This window comes from Heterocephalus glaber, unplaced genomic scaffold (assembly GCF_053883595.1).
Source record: "Heterocephalus glaber isolate CG9 unplaced genomic scaffold, H.glaber_assembly_v1.0 deba00001610, whole genome shotgun sequence".
NCBI classification, from domain to species: Eukaryota; Metazoa; Chordata; class Mammalia; order Rodentia; family Bathyergidae; genus Heterocephalus; species Heterocephalus glaber.
Window position 1 is genome coordinate 24,188,921 of NW_028258381.1, and position 20,846 is coordinate 24,209,766.

The following is a 20,846-nucleotide window of genomic DNA, read 5'->3' on the forward strand; positions in this document are numbered from 1 at the left end:
GGCCCAGCAGGTGTGGGGTTAAGGCTGCTCGTTTGGGGCCCCGGCGGCTCGCAGCAACTGCTAAGCGGCGGCTGTGGCAGGCCTGGCTCTGGGCCAGCTGGCGGGGAGCCCCGGGAGGGAGGAGGGAGGAGGAAGAGGGGAAGGAGGAGGACTAGGAGAGGAGCAGTGAGCAGGCCCGAGGAGGCAGGACTTCCTGGTGTGGGGGTTGTCATCAGCCCAGAAAGAGAAAGACGGAGACGGAGCCTGAGCCGAGGGAGCTGACCGCGGGGAGACAGACCGAGCGGGGGCCACGCGGGAGCAGACTTGGGAGACCCTGTCGCCGGGACCGGCTGTCACCTGGAGCAGCGGGGGGCCTGAGCCGCCCCCACCAAGCCGTGGTCGGGAGTCCCGGGGCTCCCGAGGACCGGCGAGCCGGCGCGGGCTCCGTCCCCTCTGCACACAAACTTTCCCGGAGATGCCTCGCAGGGCGCGGCGCAGCCCCCGGTGAGCGCCGAGCAGCCTCTGATCGCTCTGCCCGGGGCCGGGAGGCCCCAGGAGGACAGCCCGACATTTTAGTCGCTGGGACCCCGGCTCTGCTCGGCGGCCGAGGCCCGCGAGGTAGGGCTTGGGGCTGGGCAGGGCGCTTGGGGCGGAGGGCAAAGGAGCTGCCCCGGGGATGTGGGGGTTAGTTGGGGTGCGGGGGTCGGGGGCTCGCCAGGCCAGGCGAGGAGTCACTTCATCCCCGCCTCCCCTTGTTCATCCAGGCCCTGGAGTCCTAAGCTCTGGGGAACAGTTCGGTCTTGTGAGTTTGAATCCCAGGCAATGCCCAACTTTGGGTCTCAGCTGCTTCTTCCTGCTCTGTTGTGCCCTCTGCGTCCTGTCCTCTCTGCTTCTGTACCTGTCATCTCTGCCTGTCTCTTTGTCTCTGGGTCTCTAGCGGTTTCCCCTTCCTCCTCCATTCTGCTCCCCGGAGAGGAAGCCCAGGAGTTGGCCTGCTCGTCTGCGCACTCACTCTCTCACTCTTACTCTCTCTCTCTTTTCCAGTTTGCAAACTCAGCTCTGGAGTTTGGCGAGGACAGCAGCAGGAAAAACCTGCCCGGCCCCCCCACTCCTGCCGCCTCCCCTCCCTGGTTCTCCCGTCACCGACCAGGCACCCCCACTTCCCGCAAGGCCCTCCTGCCATGTCGGACCCAGAAGTCCCCAGGGGCCCTGATGCCCCCGCCGTGTGGCCCCCCTGTTCCAGGGGTGCCTGAACCCGCTCTGGGAGCCCAGCCCCTCCCCCAGCCCTGCCCAGTCCAGAACCCCCAAAGACAATGAGTGGGGGCAAGAAGAAGAGTAGTTTTCAAATCACCAGCGTAACCACGGACTACGAGGGCCCAGGGAGCCCAGGGGCTTCGGATTCTCCTGGCCCACCTACCCCCACCGGGCTCCCGCCCCGCCTGCCCAACGGGGAGCCCAGCCCCGATCCAGGGGGCAGGGGCACCCCCAGGAATGGCTCCCCACCACCTGGTGCTCCTGCCTCCCGTTTCCGGGTGGTGAAGCTGCCCCATGGCTTGGGAGAGCCTTATCGCCGAGGTCGCTGGACGTGTGTGGATGTTTACGAGAGAGATCTGGAGCCCCCAAGCTTTGGCCGGCTTCTGGAAGGAATTCGAGGGTCCTTAGGGGGCACTGGGGGCAGATCTTTGGATTCCAGGTTGGAGCTGACCAGCTTGGGCCTGGGCACCCCCATCCCACAGCAAGGCCTGTCTCAGGGCCCCACCTCCTGGCTCCGCCCGCCCCCCAGCTCCCCTGGACCTCAGGCCCGCTCCTTCACAGGGGGACTGGGCCAGCTGGCTGTGCCCAGCAAGGCCAAGGTGGAGACACCCCTCCTGCCTGCCTCCCCGCCCCAGCAGCGCCCCCCAGAGCCCAGGACTGGGGACAGCACTGGCACGTCCCTGGCTGCCACACCCCTGCCCTCCCTGAGGGTGGAAGAGGCTGGGGGCTCAGCAGTGGGGACCCCGCCACTGTCCCGGAGGAAGGATGGAACTGCTCGGCTGAGGATGGATTTGGTTGCTCCAGAGGAGACAGGGCAGGTACGAGTTGGATTCCAGGTTGGGGAGACACCTGGGGGTTCTGCTTGGCCTTTTTAGCCATGGCTTAACCTCCACCCTTGGCCTCCTTGTCTGCAAGCCCATCCTGTCCTTCCCATTTCTGTTGTCACCTGCCTGTCAGGTAGCTCAGACAGCCCCTTGGCTGTCCCTGCCGGTGCACTTTGAAGTTTGCCCCTCCTCCTTTGTTTCATCTCTCTGGCTCCCTCTTCCCTGCATTCTTGTCTTCTGTCTTTCTCTTTGGCCTTTAAATTGTTGCTTTTGGCTCTTTGACTCTGTTTCCGTAAAGCATGTAGCGTAAGTGGCCTGCCACCAGTCTGTCCTTCACCCCTCAGTCTTCTTTCTGTCTTAGTCCTCTACACCTGAGCTCATCCAGCATCAATAGCTGTGGGTGACCACCCTACCTCAGAGTGGAGTGGGAGAGGCGGGAAGCCAGGAGGGAAGGAGTTAAATGCCACGCTCTTTCTGCTTCCTGCCTCTGAAAGAGGAACAAGTCTGGGCTGGGGGCAGGATGCCTGGGTCCCTGGGTGGGGGGTGGGCAGCCTGGGATGTGAGGATTGGATGCTTCTGCCCTGGAGGAGAAAATAACACCTTGGTCTCTGGGAGGGAGGAAGGGCAGGGAGGATGAGGGCTTTTTCCCCTTCCTGGCCTTGGGCACAAACCACAGTGTAAAAATATCCTGAGCCTGGATGTCTGGGCCCTGTCAGGACCGGTCAGGACTGGCTCCCCCACTCCCTCCTGGCCTCCTGCTCTGTGCTCATGACCCTCACCCCTGCTTCTGGAGTTTTTTCATTCAGCTCCTACTCCAGGGGAAAAGTTGCAGTCCCTGTCCTGAGACTTACGTAGCACAGGCCACCAGCCTCTGCGCTCTGGCCTTAAACCCTGGGTCTACAGACCCTGCCCCTCTCCCCTCAGTGTCCCCAACCTTCTTTCCACCACCCAGTCCTGATCTCTCCCTGTGTGCATGCATTGGTGTTGCTATTTCCCTGCCCCAAATTTTGTTTCTCTTCCGCTGTTTCCCATACCTCTTGGTGGGGGAGCACCACCTGGGCCCCCTTCCTCTCCTCTGTCCCTCTCACCACCCTGGACTCTCTGTTCCTGGCTTTTCCAAGAAGCTGGGGCCTCCCAGGGCCTCACAGAGGCGGCTTGTCTTGTTCCTGTCACCCCCCCACCCTTTCGCAGCCGCCTCCAGCGCCTGTTGGGCTGTATGGGTCCACACCCAGCTCCACCTCCCCCAACTCCTCAGCGACCCCCCTCCACCCCCAGCAGGGCGGAGAGAAGTTGAACTTCACCTGAAGCCCGAGAAGGTGGAGGGGAGAAGCTAGAATGGGAGTGGGGGTTGGGGAGGACCGGTTTCTGAGGATTCATTCATTCTACAAATAGCCACAGAACAAACTTACCTTCTAGTCGAGGAGACACAATAAATACTTTAATTTCAGATAATATTAGGTGCTACAAAAATGAAACAGTTCAGTGGCTGGTGGATGGTAGGGCAGCGCCTCTCTAAGGAAAGGACCTTTGAGTGGCTCCAAGAAGGCAGCTGGGCCTTGTGATGTAGCTCACCTGTGGGGAGCTTTCTTAGTATGTTCGAGGCCCCAGGTTCCATCCACGGCACTGAAAAAAAACAAATAAGGTTGAAAAAAAAAAAAAGGTGACAGAAATTCTGGTCTGGGGGCAAGGAGCAGTGCTGGAAGGCAGAGCCCTTGTCTGACACCCCATGAGGCACTCACCAGTCCTCAGAATGACTCCAGGATCCTTGCTGCTGGTAGCAGCTCACTGCCTTCACCAGGGCTGGGGAGGGGAGGGCTTTGGGGGTGGGACTCCCGGGTCCTGGGGAAAGAGTAGGCAGGGGCAGGGTGGGAGACCTCTTCTTTTCTCAATCTCGGTGCGCCCGCCCCGGGAATGGGGATTGAACTCAGAACCTTGTGCTTGCAAGGCAGGCGCAGTGCCACTGAGCTAAATTCCCAGGCCTCTTCTGTCAACCTCAATGTAACGGTTCCCACCTCTCTGACCCCAGGTGCGTCCCGTCGACTCTCGCCCCAGCTCCCCGGCCCTCTACTTCGATGCCACCCTAGTTCACAAGTCTCCAGACCCCTTTGGCACGGCAGCAGTCCAGAGCCTCAGCCTGGCCCGCTCCATGCTGGCCATCAGTGGTCACCTGGACGCCGATGATGAAAGGTAGGTGGGCTCTGTGGGTTGGGTGTGTGGGCACGTGGGATAGCTGCAGGTAGCCTTGCCCCAAGGTGAATTTGGAGGGGAGGGGATCTTTTAAACAGAGAGACCTGGCCATGGCATAGCCACTGGGGAAAGTTGATTTGGGACTCAGTCCCTCTCTCTGGAGAGAGCTGGGTGGGACTCCCTGGCTTAGGACTGTCAAGTCAGAGACTTTTTTAGAGTTTAAAGGGACTTATTGTTGTCAAATTCCAGAGCTCTTGCAGATTTAGAGGTCATCTGGCCAACCCTAGGAACCCACTGGCAAATATGCTGCAGACAAGAATAGGGACTCAGTCTCCTCCCAGCTCTGTCACTTTCTGTCCTTATCGATGGGAATGGGGTTCATTAGGGTCCTCATAGACTAAGACATAACATTCTTATAGTTCACAAAGACCCCCTTAGGGTCCTAGGATTTCTAGTACCAGAAGGTGTCACTCTGAAATTGTGTTCCCTTAGGGAATGTAGCCAGCAGACAGAATGAAAGGTACCATGGGGGCTGAGCCCAGCCACGGCAAAGCCATCAGATAGCGAGGACTGCACATGGTGGCAGAACTTTCTGGCTTTGTCCTTTAAGGGAGAATGCCCTGCTTGGTAGCAGGGTGGGCAGGACTTCCTGTTTTGAGGACCAGGTTTCAACATTCATAGGAATGTTGGCCAGCTGAAAAGAGAGGAACAAAATCTTGAGTCAGATAGCTAGGCTTCTGGTTTCTGGTGGTGGGCTGATAGGAGCTGGAGCTGGGGAGAAGGGCTAGGGAGCCACCACTATTATTGGAGGGAGGAGTGGGACTTCCTGTTGGAGGCTCAGGAGAGGAGGGACTTCCTCTTTGGAAGGAAATGTGGGGTGGGACTTGAGAGGGTGAGTGGGTGCTGAGGGACCCATTCCAGATGGCAGTTGCTCCTTCCTGTCTTCCCCTAGGTGGCGCCACCCCTTGGAATCAGGGCCGGAGAAGTACGAAAGAAAAGGCCCAGGGGCACTGGGGAGATTGAGGAGCTGCAGAGGAAGGGGGATGGGGTGGCCAGGAGCCAGTGAGATGGAGGGTGAGGGGCTGGTGCCAAGCAGGGCTGGGCAGGGCATGGTGGCTTCTGGGTTCCCTCCCAGCTGCCTCCCAGGAATGTGTGAGGTGTGAGGTCGCCCAGGGCCGGCAGAGGAGTCACCTGCCCCCATCCTTGCTATTCTCAGCTCTTCCCACCCTCTCCGCTCCCAACGGGGAGGTTCCCTGGCAAGAGGGCTCCCTGTCCCTCCTCCACCCCTGTTGATTTCATAGCCCAGCCTCCTGCTTTCTCTGGTTTAGAGGGTTCTGCCTCTAGAGGCCTCCTCAGTTCTAGTCCTTCAACTTGTTCCCTCCCTCCTCCTCCGCACACCCTAGTCTGACCGGTCAGGTCCGGCTCCCAGCCTCCACTTGTCCCTGCCAGCTCCAAGGCTCTGGGGCTCTGGCCTGGCCTGGCCCCTCATGTCCCACCCTGCTGGGCCAGTGGGTTTGGGTTGGGTCACCCCATACCCCCTAGGAATGAGGTGTGTAAGACCTAGCTCACTTGACTGGTGTGCATGGCTGGCAGGAAACCAGGGTCTCCGGGGCATGGGGTCTCCCTTTTGAGATGGAAAATGGGCCGGGGCATTTCATGCCAGGATCTCAGGTGAGGAAGTGGGGGTACCTTACTAATCCCCAAATTTGGGGATAGGGGAACAGAGATTGCCTGGTGAATTCAGACTGCCCACATTTTCCTAGGTTGGAAGATCCTTGTGTCCCCCACGGGGTCTAGCCGGTGGGAAGTGCTTGGTCAAGGTGTGAATATGTGGATGGATGGGTGGGTGAGTGGAGGGATGGCCAGGCTTGGGGGGTGGGGTGGGGTCCAGGCTTTAAAGGAAATAGTGCCCTCCTTTGGGTCCAGTGCTGTGTCTTATCTCTTGAAATCCTAAAATCAATCTAATGATCCCACCTTCCAAATGAAGAAACTGAGACTCAAGATCGGAGGGTTTTAGCAAGTTGCCCAAGGTCATCCAGCTAGTGAGCAGCTGGGCTGCAAACAGCCTGGGTCTGACCCCAAAGCCATGCTCTCTCCAGTCTCCTGCTGGGATATCTGTGTCCCACAGAAGAGGTGGTGGCTCTGGGCTCTTGGGTGTCCTCTCTCTCTTGGGCACAGAGGCAGTGACAGCTCACCCAAATGGGGCAGAGAGGCAGCCCCCTCCCTTCCCTGGCCTGGCCCTGCCCCCAAGGATACCACAGATCTGGGGGGGTGTATAGACAAGGCAGCCAGATACCACTTTCTTGGCTTCAGGCCCAGCCCCTGGGGTTCCTAGAACACATGAAGTGCCCAGGGTTGGCTCTTCCCAGGATCTGACCCTCCCCACCTCTCCCAGACACCCTGCGTCTTCATCTTACCCCCTGCATTGAAACTTTATTTGACCTTCAGAGGGACAGGCCAGCTTTGAGGGCTGTCCTCACTGTAGGACCCCAGAGTCCTGCGGGGTTACAGGCCCCAGTTGTGCATGTCACGCCCTGCATAACTCCAGGGAGTGCCTCACACATTTGAAGTCACAGTCTATCTGAAAGTCATGACAGCTTTCTGGAAAATGGCAGTAAGTGTGTTGAGGAAGGGGGTATTTGGTTCTAATTCACAGAGTTGCTTTGGGGGCATGTGGGAAGGGTCTGTCATATCTGGCCCACCTCAGCTTCCTGCTCCTGACCCTACCCAGGATTCCAGCACAGTGCCCTGGCCTGTCACTTGGAGGTTCTCAAAGCCAGGCCTCGGGTGGCCAGAGCTGTGGTGCCTTGAAGTGTTAATGCTAGAATGTCACAGCGGAAGGGTGGTCAAAACTCTAGCATTCGAAGCCCAGGAGGTAGCCATCTGTCAGCCAACAAATGTTTATTTCTGGCCAGAACGAGCACCTTACTTGAAGTTTTTGCCCAGGTGTCTGCCAGGCAGGCCTGGTGCTTCTGTCCCCGTGTCTGTCCCTTTTGAGTGTCTGTGTGAACTGGGGTGGGTGGGGTGTTGGGTTTTCTGTGGTGGTCCAGACTCCACCCAGGTGGCACTGGTTGAAATAGCTGGAGAACTGCATGGACACTGGCTGGCCCACCCTCTGCTCTTAAGCATCCCGTCTCCTCTTTCCCCTGTCCCCTGGAGGTCCCAGGTCTCCTTCCTCAACGCTTGTCCTGCTTCTCAGGCTTGGTCATGACTCCCTTGGTTGCTCCACCTGTCAGTGCCTTCTGCACCCAGAGGTTGGACAGAAAATGGAAAATTCCTGGCTCCCTCCAGCTCCCTTCCTGGCTGCAGGGCCTCATGCAAGGGTCACCTTGAATTGGAAGCTGGTCCCCTGGTGGGAAGCAAGTTGGAGCTGACAGCTGGGAGTCCGGAGGCCTGCAAGGAAGCAGCAGCCATGGAAAGCAGTGTGGGCCCTGGCTCCGAGACGGGCTCAGTGGGGTGGGGAGATGGGACCTGTGGACCCACCACACGGACGAGGGTGAAGGGCCAGGCAGAAGCTGGCCAGGGTGGGTTGGTTGTAAGCCACAGGGTAAGGCAGAGCCCTGGAGGCTGGGTGATGGAGAGGACAGGGTGCAAAGGCCTACAAAGGCCCTGGGCCACCAAAGCTTGAGGAATCATCAGAATCTGGGCGGGAGAGCCCAGCATACTGGGGTGGGCGGGGAGCCTGGGCTTGGGGACCGGTTAGCCGGGCCTGAGTCGCCCTCTGGTGGCCTCATAACAAACTGCAGTCAGACCTGCTCTCGGCTCCCTGTCTTCTCCCTCCCAGCTCAGTTCCAAGGCCCTGCTCCTCTTCCCAGTGTCCCACCTCAGCCTCACCTTCCTGTCTCTGCTGCAGCCCTCACTCCCTCCATGACCCCAAGTGCAGGTCCACATAAATAGGCTGGATTTGATTTCCAGGGCTCGTTGTCTTGGTTTCTATTGCCATGGTGACCATTCCCATTCCTCCTTCTCTGTGGGTGTGGAGCATCCTCCGGCTCAGGCTCTAGGGGTCAGATGTGATGAGGAATTTGTGTTGGTGCTCACAAGCACTTCAGAGGCTCCCCCTGCTTCACCACAATGGCTTCCTTCCCCCAGGCCTTGAGGGAGAGGTCTTCACCCAGAGGGGCAGGAGGGCCTCAGAGGGGGAACAAAGATCCCCTGGCCAACCCAGGCCTCTTCCACACAGCCCTTCCCCTGCGCCCAGGCCAGCAGCTGACTCCCCCCTGCTGCCCCCCCTTCCACTCTGGGAGTGGTGCCAGGGTGAGAGGGGACCCTGGCACTGACCAACCGCGTCTGGGAATTCCCGCCCACTGTAGAGCTGTGGGAGGGGGTCCCCGTGTCCCTGAGGAGCCAATAGCAACCTGGCCAGGCCCGGTGGGGGGGGGGTTGTATATTTCCCAGGCCAGCACTCCTGGGCCCTGTCTCTTCTCTGCCTGCCTGGCACCAGCTGGACCCCACTCTGCCTGGGGGGCCCTGAGCCCCCCCCCAGGTGCCCGGTTTGATACCGCCCTCTCCCTTTGGGGAAGACCTGAGGACCCTTGCACCTCAGGGATGGCCCAGCCAGGGCTCTCTGTCAAGTCGCTGGTGTCATCTTATGAGACCCGAGTTGTGGAAACAGCTCCGGGGCCACCCCGAAAAAAGGGCTGTGTCTCCTCTCCTTGCTCTCCACGGGGAGCATCCCCTATCCGAGGGGCGCCTGGGCCACCACACCACCGGGGCCTCGGGGGACCTGGGCAGTGGCCTTCACCCTGCCGAGGGGTGGACAAAACCCTCCTGCCCCTGATCCTCTACTGTCACAGGTACAGAGGCCTGGGACTGAGGCTGCTGCCAGCCCCCTCAGGAGTCTGAGCAGCTGCCAGGAAGACCCCTGGCTCCTCTGACCTCTCGCCTCCCTTTATCTCTGCAGTAGCTCCAGCATGCTGACTGGCATTGACAACAAGATCGAACAAGCCATGGTAAGAGAGGACATCTGGGCCCCCATTATGGGACCCTCAGTGTCACCCTGCCTGCCCCATTCCTCAGGAATACTAACTCCACACCTCAGCGACTGTGTGTTTTCATCTCAGCCCTTGATTGCCCTTGGGCCCTGGTCCCCATCCCCACCTGAGAGCCCTGTCCCTGTCTCTCATCCTAACCCCTTGCCCTCCTGCCATGGGTCCTCCCTGATGGCCCCTCCTCCTTGGGCACAGCAACCCCTCACAGACACACCCACCCGGCCCTGGGCAGGGGATGCGGATGGGTGGCCTGGCCGCCCTGACGCTTGGCCTGTTTGGTCCCCAGGATCTGGTGAAATCTCACCTCATGTTTGCAGTCCGGGAGGAGGTGGAGGTGTTGAAGGAGCAGATCCGGGACCTGGCGGAGCGCAATGCTGCGCTGGAGCAGGAGAACAGCCTGCTGCGCGCTCTGGCCAGCCCGGAGCAGTTGGCCCAGCTGCCCTCCTCGGGGCTTCCCCGGCTTGGGCCCCCTGCACCCAACGGGCCCTCCATCTGAGCCTCCCATCCCTCACAATGTGCCTTTGGGGGCTGCCACGGCCACAGGGCCTCGAGCCAGCTGCCTGCCCCCTCTTCCTATGCAGCTTTAATGCCCCCTGATCCCAGGGATTGGGAGTACAAGGCTCAGCAGTGGCCTGCCCCCCTCCCCAGCTCGGTCTCCCCCAGTCCCAGGTTTGGAGGAGGGAGGGCTCAGCACAGGGTATGGATGGAGTCCCCTTTGCAAGCCAGTGATTGATGCCAGTCCCCTCCCTGCCCAGGCGTCAGTGTTCTGGGCCCCCAGCAGTAGGTGGTTAGGAGGAGGGGCTGGAGGTTTCCTGGCAGGCCCCTCCTTGACCTTATTCCCCCGAAGCGTCCCCTCTCCACTGCCCAGGAGAGGGCATATGGACAGTAAATGGAAGTTCTGGGATTCAGGTTGTTCTTAAAATAATAATTATAATTAAAAAATCTGAAGAAACTTGAATTTGGAGGTGGGTGTGGTGTTGCTTGCTTCCAGACCTGCGTGGGGGCGGTGCCAGCAGTGTGAGCCTCCCTGCCAGGGCTGGGTTGGTTCAGAGTGGTGGAGACAGAGTGGTCAACAGAGGTGCAGGAGATGGAATCCAGCAGTCCGGTCCTGGGAAGGAGCAGGCAGGGGACCAGAGTGGGGGGCAGCATCTGCTCACGTGCTGGGGCCAGAGAAACAATGAGGCCTTTGGCTAGGGTGCAGGATCCACCCTCAGCTTCCCAGCGAGCCCCTTTGCGGGCTGGATCCTGGTGGCTGCTGGGGGCGGGGCGGGGGTCCTCAATGGGCCCCTTGTCTCCAGGCTGGGTGTGAGCCAGGCTCCCGGGCACATGGTGCCCTTGCCAGGCCTGGCTGGCAGCAGTGGCTTCCACCCGAGCTGGCTGAGGACCGCCCTGGGGGGAGCAGGCCCCTCCCAGACAACCTGGGCTCAGTCCAGGGCAGGCTGAGAGCAGCCGGGGAGAGGCGCCCCATCTAGCGGCTAAGGGGGGTGGCAGCAGCTGTGGCCGTGAGGGGACCCTGTGAGGAGCTGCAGAGGAAAGCTGCCCTGGAATTTGAGGCCGACCTGGGTGGGACCCCTTGCGGCCCAGCCCCCATGATTTACAATCCACAGCAAGCTCTCTGGCTTTCTGAATCTCAGACTGAAACACCATGGACGGTCACGTGTCCCAAGGAGGGGCGCAAAGGCCTGGGATGAGGTGCTGGGGGCGCTTCCCTGGGAATTTGTACCCATTCACTGGTGTGCTTCAAACTCCTCAGCTCCCGGAAGACCTCTCCGGTGGTGGCCACTGGGCTGCAACCTGTCCCTCCACCCACCCTAAAGGCTGGCTCTGGAGGCACGGCCCAGGTCAGGGGTGTTTCAAATTTGTTCAGTGGATTTGGCAAAATATGCTGTGTTGTGTGAGATTCACACACTGACTCATCCTTATTGTCCTAAGTGTCCTGGTCAATGGCTACCATGTGGTCCTTTTCCAGGGCTCTTGTGACAAGACAGGCCAGGAGGAGGAGGGGATAAGAAGGACAAGGAATCCAAGCATGGTGGCACAGCCCTGTAATCCCAGCTCTCTGGGACAGAGAGGCAAGACCATTGCCAAGTTTAAGCCCAATCTGAGCACTTAGTGACTTGATGAGACCCTGCCTCAAAAGAAAAAAATAAGGGGCTGGGGATATAGCTCAATGGAAAGGTCCTGAGTCCAATCCCCAGTACTAGAAAAAAAGACAAAAAAAGAAAAAGAAAAAGAAAAGGAGAGAGAGAGAATACACTGGGGAGGGGCTTGGGAGGAGGAGGCCGGGGAAGTGGCCGCCCCCTGGACCTCGTTCCCTGGACTGCCACCTCGGTTCCACTCCTCTCTCTGTCTCTCCTGTCTGTGTCGTCTTTCTTAGGTCATCTTCTGGAGACGCCAAATGAAGTGGACCATCTTAGAACACATGGAATGGAAGAAACATGGGTTGAAGGAGGAGGGAAGACTCTTCAGAGTTGGAGGCTTGGGAGTTGGCCAAGCTTTTAGGGGAAGCTAAGCTCCCCAGGATGGAAGAGTCCTCGAGGTGGCTGAGCCCTGCTGCAGCTCCCCACATGGCCGTCCAGTCGGCGGCCACTATCATGGTCGCGCTGCAGTGCACCTGGCAAATACACCACTGGAAGGTGAGCCCCTTTCACCCCAAGCCTGACCACTGCCTCCTCCCTCCACACCCTGGTCCTGTGCTCTTCAGTTCCCAGACGCTGAGGATACAGCTGTGAATGAGGTTTGCCCAGGCCTGGGGACACAGAGAGGGGATCAGGCACTGTGGGTTCTGGCATGGAAGGGTGTGGTCAGGAGGTTAGAGGCTGTGCGGGACCAGGGAAAGGCAGCTCATGTAAATCTGTGAGTCATGGAAGGCTGTGCTACTGGGAGGCATGAAGCTCAGACCGGTGGGTGGAGCTGGTGAGAGGTGTGAGGGTGGGAGTGGAGCAATCCTGGAGCCAGGGCCTGGCTGGGACCAGGCAGGTTGGATGACCACCTTGTGGAATTTGAACTTGACCCTAAGAGCAATGGGAGCCATGGAAGACATTGGAGCCAAAGAGTGGCTTGATTGGATTTCATTGAGAAATCTCACACACACTTATACTGTACATGGTTAGAGAGAGTGAAAAATGGTTGCTATTCTCTTACATGGTGATACACACCTGTAATCCCAGGACTCTGGGATGCTGAGGTGGAAGAATCTCGAGTTTGAGGAGGGCCTGGGCAACTTAGCAAAAATCTATCTCGAAGTGGAAAAAAAGGAGCCGGGGAAAAGAAGAAGGGCTGGGGATGTAACTCAGTGGGAAAGCATCCCTGGGTTCTAGCCCCTGTACCAAAAAAGGAAAAAGTTCATCTGGCCGGGGCTGTGGTTGACAAGGGACAAGGGACAGTAGCAACAGAGCCACATGGGGCTGGGCTGGGCCAGGCTGAGAGACAGGATGTCTGGGCCTGATGAGCATCACTGGGAAGAACAAGTGACCGGACTTGAGCACCAGTTGGGCTGGGGGTTGACTGGGTGAAGGTCACAGGCAGAAGGACACCCCCAGGGGGCTAGAGACAGTCACTGTGCTGAGAATGAGGAGGATGAGCACACTTAGGATACAAGGTGACAAGTTTAGGGCCCTGGGACAAGATGAACTAAAGCATTGAGAGGACATCTGTGTGGAGGTATAAGGACCTGGGGTCAGGAGACAGCTCTGGGCTGGAGACTGAGGACAGAGTATCATTCTGTCCTGCATGGTTTTGTTTTGGTTTTTGTGTTTTGGTACCGGGGATGGAACTTGGGTCCTTGGGCTTTTGAGGCAGGCAGCAGAACCACTGAACTAAATCCCTGGGCCCCCTGTCCTGCATGTTAAGTCTCTCTCCATGAAACTCTGCGCAGGGACTCAAAGGTGGTCCAACCTGTCCCTGTCTTCCAGGGGTTCCAGGGGTTGCATTCTAGTGGAGAAAATTGCCGAGTCCTTGGCTCAAATCTGAGTGTGTACAGAACATGGTATAGCCAGGGGTGGTGGCGCATGCCTGTATTTCCTGCACTCAAGGAGGCTGAAGCAGGAGGATGGCAAGTTTGAGCCAGCCTGGGCAAGTTAGGGGTGACCTGTCTCAAAATAAATAAAAAGGGCTAGGGAGGTAGGTAGCTCGGTGGGAAGGCCTTGGGTTCATTCCCCAGTATCACGAAAGAAGAAAGAAAAAAGATAGGATGGAGCAAAGGCAACAGTGGCGATGCACCGCTAAAGCATGCAGAGAAGGCTTCCTGGAGGGGCCAGTTCTCGAGCTGGCCCGGTGGAGGAGGAGGGGGAGGGACTAGCGGAGCCCCCTGGGGTTTATCTGTGGGTCTCTCCACCTGCTGTGTCCACAAGCACATGTTCTCCTCCTCTCACAGTCATCTGTCAGCTCCGCCTCCATTTCCTCCCCAGTGAGGACCCAGTGCCCAGGCTGAGCTGCTATGCAAGGTGCATCCAGACCTCAGGTTGTGCAGCAGCAGGATGCCCCAGGTCCCCTTGCAGGGATGTCCCTACGCACCCAGAAAGCCCCAGCCTCAATTTAGCAAAACAAAAAGGTGACGGCTGGGGATTTAGCTCAGTGGTTTTGCCGCCTGCTGGGCAAGCGCAAGGACCCAAGTTTGATGCCTGGTACCAAAAAAAAAAAAAGTGAAAAAATTTTTTAAAGAGCTGAGAAAAACAAAAGGCTGAACATGTAGCTTAGTGCACAGACCCTGGTTTGACCCCTGGTACCGCACCTCCCCAAGGAAAAACTCTTTATAGAGGTTGATGAGAAACCCTACTGCCAAGGAGACCTGGCTGGAAAAGCCTGCTCCGAAGCCCCGCCACCTCCCCCAGCCCACACTCTGTGCTTTAGCCTGGCTCGGCCGGCCTCGGAGGGTCGCCAGTGTGAAGGCGCTCTGGGGCTGCGGAGGAGCATCTGCTGGGAGAGGCTTTGGTCCCTCTGCCTGTGCCCTGCGGTGCCTGGAGACCACCTTGGTTCTGCTCAGGGACCCGCTGTGGCCAGGGCTGGGCTGGGCTGGGCTGGGGAGCTGGATGGGGTGCAGCTGATCAGCAGGGTCTGGGGTCCAGCCTGGCCCCAGAGGACTGAGAATGTTGTGGGAGGCCGTGCAGCAAGAGCAGACACCCTGGAGTCACAGCCTCAGGGACTTAGCTGCCCTCTAGCCTGACCATGGGGAGGTGCAGAGGGGTCTCCCCAGGAAGAGCAGGAGTCTTTCACCACACAGCAAAATTCAGGGATTTGAGGGGTCACAGGGCTTGGGGTGGCAGAGGCTAAGGGGCAGCAAATTCCCAGGGAAGAGGAAGAGAGGACAGAAAAAGGAGAGGACAGAGGGAGGGGACTAGAGGGGAGGGGAGAGGAGAGTACAGGAGGGGGCGACACAGGAGAGGAGGAGAGGCTGGAGGAGGGGAGGGGACGCAGGCCAGCTGGGCGGTGCTGGGTGACACCCAGGATGTCACCTGTGTGTGCCAGGCACTGGGCTGAGCCCAGCCAGGGGCAGCAGAGAGGAGGGGCAGCAGGGACAGCTTGTGAAGGCTCTGTTCACCACCCCGCTGCAGCTCGGGAGGTTAGGTCCCACGGTGGGGATCGGGGCAGCCTTTCTGGAGGAGGCCTTGGCACTGAGCTACATTCCCAGCCCTCTCTTAATTCTTTGATTTGGGGGAGGGTCTTGCAAGGTCAATAACTTGCCCAGTCTGGACTCCAATTTGAGATCCTCTTGCCTCAGCCTCCCAGAGAGCTGGTATCACAAGTGTGCACCACCACACCCAGCTCTTCTGAGCCTGTTCACTGCCTGCCACACCTCAGTTCTTACACAGTGTATCACCTAGCAATTATTCAGTACCTACTCCAACTACTTGTAGAAGTTTATCCTACATAATTCTCACAGGACTTTACAGACCATCATCATTTCCCTTAGTGGGTGGTTGAATCTGGGCCCTCACACGTGCTAGGGACGCTCTACCTCTGACTCCCACCCCCAGCCCCGTCACTTCCATTCCTCAGAGGGGATACAGGACAGAGGGCTGGGGCGAAGGCCGTCAGTTTTCATCCTTCCAGCCTGGGCCACATGGCAGGTGTGATGCCCATGTGAAGTGGCTTCTCTGGAGCCCTCCTTTTTTTCTGGAAAAAGCCAATCCTGTTTTCAGAGCCAGCCTCAAAGCAGAGGATGCACAGTGGCTCAGCTTGGGGGTGTTCAGTCACCAGTTACTCCGGTCTCCGTTGTGCACAGGAGCCGATCTGTGGGCCATCGGGGCTGGTGACGGATCCGGATCCGAGGTTGCAGAAGGCGCCAGTGTGTGAGGCTCGGGCTCAGCCTCAGGTCTCAGGGACAGCTCTACTTCCTTCATGGGCACCTAAGGTTCAGGGGAAGAGGGCTGGGGAGGGCGAGGCTGGGCCCTGGGGTCCCTGGGAAACAGCCTTGCAGGCAGCTGCAGGCCCAGGGCTCATGTGGCCCGAGGCCATGGCTGGGGGACAGGAAAACCCTTCTCATTCTTCCTCGGTGGGTGCCTCAGCGGGGCTGGAGTGGGAGGCAGAAAAGGCAGGTGAGTTCAGCCAGCAGCCAAGGAGCTGCCCACACATCCCACCTCTCTCCCTTGGACAGGGCGGGGAGGCGGTGGGAGAGAAGAGGTGGGCAGGAGGAAGCGCTCCAGGGAACTGGCCTTGTCTAGTTGGCCTCCTTCCTGAGCCGCCTCAGTCATCCAGCCCAGGAGGCTCTGAAGGAAGGGTTCTGACACCTGCTTGCCTGGCAGTGACTGCCACAAAAGACCCTGCCAGAACCACAGGTTCGCACGGGGGCCATTGAGACCCTGCACAAAAAGTCCTCCCACGGGCCATCTGCCCAGCGCCCCCGTGCTCAACCTCAGAGCGACGCCATTCTTGTGGTCACTCTGTGTGGCCTAGGTGTATTGTTTCACAGTATCTGATGTCATCCTTCTCGTTTTTTGTTTTAAAAAACTTCCCCTTGCCTCAGCCTCTTTGAATCCACACAGTTTCCTGTGTTTCCCACTGCGATGCTCTGCTGTTCCCCAATAAATATCCAAATTCTCTGGAGAATCAATTTCTCTCTGATTTTTGAGTTTAGGCTGACAACCAGTATACTTAGGAGGCACCAATGGAACGCCATAGTAAAGAGAACAGGAAGTGGGCTAAAGCAGCACTTCCTGGATGTGTAACCTTGGGTAAATTAGTTATCTCTTTTGACCCTGTTTCCTCATCTGTAAAATGGGGACAGCTGCATACCTGTATCATAGGCTTACCATGGGCATCAGAGGATATACACATAACGGCTGAATGTTAGCTGCTACTATTAGGATAATGGTTATGATTTATGCCTATGATTCCTCTCCAAGGCCTAAAACTGCTGGGTGAAGCTTTGCCAAAAGTGCATCCTGACCTAATGTATGGGAAGGAAGCTCCAGCCAGCTCTCTTGTGCAGGGGAAGCTATTTTGGAAGAGATAAACATGCCAAGTTCACTGATTGTGGTGGTGTACATCTGTAATCCCAGAAATTTGGGAAGCTGAGGAAGGAGGGTGGCAAGACAGAGCCCAGTTTAAGCAATTTAGCTGTACCAGTCTCAAAATAAAATATAAAAAAGACCTCAGTGTGTACGTCAGTGCAAAGGCCCTGGGTTTAATATCCAGCGCCCCACCCCCCCAATGCCACGTGCATGGAATATTAGGGACTTCACTTGACAGGCAGGCAAGAGATCTTGGTCCGGGTCTCAGTATTGCCACTGCTTTGCTGTGTGACTCCTGAGAGTCACTTTTCTCCCTGGGCCTCAGACTCCTCAAAGAAAGCGATGTGTTGAGCCAGTTGTTCTCTGCTTCCTGCAGCTTCAGGGGCTTCAGGGTGGGGCCCATGGGCCTCTTACTGTTTATTCCTCAGTCTGTGGACATTTAATCCAATTTCCCTCTGTCCTTATTCCTTCTAATCCAAAGTGAGTTCCTTCCTTCCTTTTTTCAGGACTAGGGATCTAGCCCAAGGCCTTCACACTGAGCTACATCATTAGCCCTGTTTATTATTTTTATTTTGAAGCACAGTCTCTGAACGTTGCTAAATTTCCCAGGCTGGCCTTGAACTTGCAGACCTTCTCTCTCAGCCTCTGGGGGCAGTGGAGATTACAGGCCTGCGTCATCCCACCCAACCAGTTGTTTCTTGAGGCTGGGGGTGAGAGTGGAAGAGAGCAAACCATTCTCTGTTTAAGCTTGGACACTTCCACTTGCCATAGGCAAAGACAAAGTCCCGGCTCTGGACCCTAGCTCTTCCTGCTCAGGTCCCTCTCCCCTTCAGTCTCATCCAATTAGTACCTGAGCTCTGGGTGGGGAGGGGCATCCCTGACATCCCAAAGTGTGCTGGGCTCAGGCAGGGCCTCTGTCCACCGTCCCAGGTGAGCACTTTCATGAAGGCAGTGGCCTCAGAGTCACTGGCAGGCGGCCAGACAGGGCTGGTACCTTGCTGGCTGCACACAGCTGTATGTGCTGGTGTGTCCCTGGGCCTTTTTGTGCCTAAATTTTCAATTATTTATTTTTGTGCTGTACTAGGAATGGACGCTAGGTGAAGCTCTACCACTGAGGTACAATCCCAGTCCCATACCCTCTTTTTTGCTTTCTTTTTCTTTCTTTTTTTAAATTTCAAGACACAGTGGGCTAAATTGTCCAGGTGGATCCGGATCTTGGGATCTTTCTGCCTCGGTGTTTGGATTATAGGCGTGTGCCACCGCACCTGACTTATTTTTCTATATTTTAACTTGTTCTGATTTTCCTCTCAGGAGTGGCAGGACTGAATCAGGTTGTAGGATTCCAGGGCTGGCATTCTCTACACAGTAGGCATCTGAAGAACAAGTCACTTGTCACACAAGGCATCTGCAGGACTGCTGTGGGAGCCCGGGAAGCTGAGCTGGCTGCCTGCATGGGCACTGCCCCTCCACTAGGCTCTGCCATGGCTACACGGACTCGGGGGCAGGGCGGTTGGGTGGGCTCAGAGGGCTGGAGCGTTCCAAAGGGCCTGCAGCCTGGGGGCAGGCTTGCCCTGGTCATGGTGGTGCCATCTGCCAGTGCTGTCTGCCTCTCCCTGGAGCCGCCTGCATCCCTGCTGAAGCCCTGGGTGTTCTGGCCTTCTGCATGCTCTGTCCCTGTGTTCCCCTGGCCTCCTGGGGGCAGGAGTGGGTGGAGAGGGGCTGCTTGGCCTGGGGATCAGAGCAGGAGGCTGAGCCTGGCCCAGCTGGGGTGTGGCAGCGGCTGACTTGCGCCAGGCAGCCCAGGTGAGGCTGTGAGCTGCAGGCGCTCAGGGAGCTGGGTGGATGCAGGGAGTCCTGTGTCACGGAGTGGGTTCTCTCCCCTCCCCTAAGCGTGGGAGGCACCTGTTGTCCTTTACTCTTGGAATGCTCTGCCTGTTTTTCTATTGTAGGGCTTTTCTCTAGACCCACTAGATTAATGGTTTCAGTGGTGAGTCTAAGAGCCTGAGCATATCTGTTATCCCAGAACTGCAGGAGGCTGAGGCAGGAGGCTCTCAAGTTTTAACCCACCCTGGACAACTTACGGAGTCCCTGTCTTAAAATGAAAAATAGAAACGGGCTACGGATGTAGCTCAGCATGAAGACACTGGGTTCCAGTCCAAGTACAAAAACACGAAACAAAAAAGAATGACAAAAGATGCCGTCCCACGGTTCGGGTTCAGGCTCAGGTCCGGCCAGACCGGCTCCGGCACTGGGGGTTCTGGGGTGGCTCCGGGACCGTCACGGCCTCTTCTCCTTCCACGAACTCCAGCTTTGTCTCCCTGCAGCCCACCATGTCGGGGTTGCTGCATGGCTGCGGGGTCACGGGGTGGCGAAGGGTTCCCAGTTTCTTTTTTCTTTCTCCCTTAGTACCAGGGATCGAACTCAGGACCTTTTTGCCAGGTAGGCGCTGTTCCGCTGAGCTAAATCCCCGGGCCCTAGGTGCCTGGTTTCAGACTCACGGACTCCGCTCCTCCGCGCCTTCGAATACTGATCTAGGAAACCATTATCCTTATCCGGGGCGGGGGGGGGGGGTACCTGCTCCCACCCCACGGGCGCCCCTATGGCGTCACTTCCTTTTCCCCGCCCCCAGTCTAGAGGCCGCTAAAACCAGATGTTATTACAGGAACCCGTAGAAGTCCTACGGGTCCTCATCAGGACCACTTCTTTCGAAAACTCACATACAGCATCCTGGCTTGTTGGAATCTTTCCCTGCTTCTGATGGGGTGTGAAGTGTGTTAGTCCTCGCTGTGAGGCCCCAAATGGAACAGCCTTAACTAAAAGGCCCAGTCTACTTGCATCTGGACCTCCCCGCTCTGTACCACTATAACCCCCCCGGATTTCCGTCACCCCCTAACTGCAACTGGAGGGTCCGTGTAGGTGCGGAGGCGGCTGTCTGACCCCACCCCTGGATCCCTCCTGGCCCTCGTCCATTCTTGAAGACTTTGCGACTTTTTTCATTTGCGAGTTCCCTATAATATTAATCAGCATGAAAATAGATATGTGTATGCTAGGTACAAGGTTTTTTTGTTTTGATTTTTAGCCTCGGATTTATCCTTGCCCTGAACTCCAGGTAGAAGACCTCTGGACCGCAGGCTAGAAGGTGGGAGCGCCCACCAGCTCCCTGCGTCCCTTGGTAAAGGTCCCCTCGGTTGTGAATCTCCCTTTACTCTTGGGTTGACTGTAGTGGGTTGGGTTCAGGACTTTGAGGCTTTCCCAGACAGGCCGATGGTCGGTCATCATGTATGTTTTTGTACCACTTTGCAGTTTTGAGAGTTTTCACATCGTTTTTCTTCCCAAGATGTGCTGTAGAAAATCAAATAGAAGGGCTATTGTAGCACAGATTTAAGAAAGAAAGAAAGAAAGAGAGAGAGAGAGAGAGAGAGAGAGAGAGAGAGAGAGAGAGAGAGAGAGAGAGAAAGAAAGAAAGAAAGAAAGAAAGAAAGAAAGAAAGAAAGAAAGAAAGAAAGAAAGAAAGAAAGAGAAAGAAAGAAAGATGGATGTTAGGGGGAATCCTAGTGGTAAAACATTGAAGATTTTCCTACTAAAGTCAGGAGTAAGACTTAATTATTAGCTGGACATAGTAGTGCACACCCATGATCCTAGCACTCTGGGAGACTGAGATAGGAGAATCCCAAGCCTGAGCTCAGCTGGTACAATTTGGGAAAACTTTTTCTCAAAATTTTAAAAATTGAAAGTAAAAAGAAAGTGAACTTAAATATGTATCTAGTTGGTGACTTAAGTACTGGGATGAGATTTCTTTGGAAATGATTTTGAAACAGTAATTTGGGGGCCAGGGATTTAGTTCAGTGGTGCCGCAGCCTGCCTTGTAAGCGCAAGGTCCCCGGTACCAAAAAAAAAAGAAGGAAAAAGAAAAAAACCCCAGTAACTTGGGGATATAGCTCAGTAGTATACCTTTGTAGGGTTAGGGGTCTGTAGACAGAATATGGGTCTCATTAGGTCTTCTAGCTAATCTTGACTAGAAGGAGTTAAAAACAAACTTTATGAGAGAGATTCCCGTGGGAAATAGGTCAAGGACGGGAATAGACAAAGAGAGAAAAGCCAGATAAAGGCACCAGGGCTGGGGATTTAGCTCAGTGGTTCCGCCTCCTGCCCTGCAAGCC

At 56.9% G+C, this 20,846-nt stretch overlaps 1 protein-coding gene and 1 long non-coding RNA gene across 3 annotated transcripts; one reads left to right on the top strand and one right to left on the bottom strand.

Annotated features, from left to right (window-relative positions):
- The first annotated feature begins 53 nt into the window (after nucleotides 1–53).
- On the top strand, nucleotides 54–10,193 carry Tsc22d4 (TSC22 domain family member 4). Of its 2 annotated transcripts, XM_004840207.3 has the most exons (5): nucleotides 54–597; nucleotides 1,024–2,051; nucleotides 4,084–4,244; nucleotides 9,148–9,196; nucleotides 9,522–10,193. In XM_004840207.3, the coding sequence occupies exons 2-5, from the start codon at nucleotides 1,293–1,295 to the stop codon at nucleotides 9,729–9,731; spliced, it is 1,179 nt and encodes a 392-aa protein (XP_004840264.1). In that variant the 5' UTR covers nucleotides 54–597; nucleotides 1,024–1,292; the 3' UTR covers nucleotides 9,732–10,193. The 2 variants fall into 2 exon arrangements, with proteins under 2 accessions (XP_004840264.1, XP_012925995.2); XM_013070541.3 differs by lacking the exons at nucleotides 54–597; nucleotides 1,024–2,051; nucleotides 4,084–4,244 and adding an exon at nucleotides 8,319–9,040.
- Nucleotides 3,480–8,234, bottom strand: LOC147822654 (uncharacterized). Its single transcript, XR_015445478.1, has 2 exons — nucleotides 8,079–8,234; nucleotides 3,480–3,680 (listed from the first exon to the last, which is right to left on the bottom strand). It is a non-coding gene; the product is annotated as an uncharacterized LOC147822654 (long non-coding RNA).
- Nucleotides 10,194–20,846: the final 10,653 nt, after the last annotated feature.

Coding starts and splice junctions, on each gene's coding strand:
- Tsc22d4 (XM_004840207.3), top strand. CDS start 1,293: ATGAGTGGGGGCAAGAAGAAGAGTAGTTTTCAAATCACCAGCGTAACC. Junction 4,245..9,147: donor CTGGACGCCGATGATGAAAG/GTAGGTGGGCTC, acceptor TTATCTCTGCAG/TAGCTCCAGCATGCTGACTG. Junction 9,197..9,521: donor ACAAGATCGAACAAGCCATG/GTAAGAGAGGAC, acceptor TTTGGTCCCCAG/GATCTGGTGAAATCTCACCT.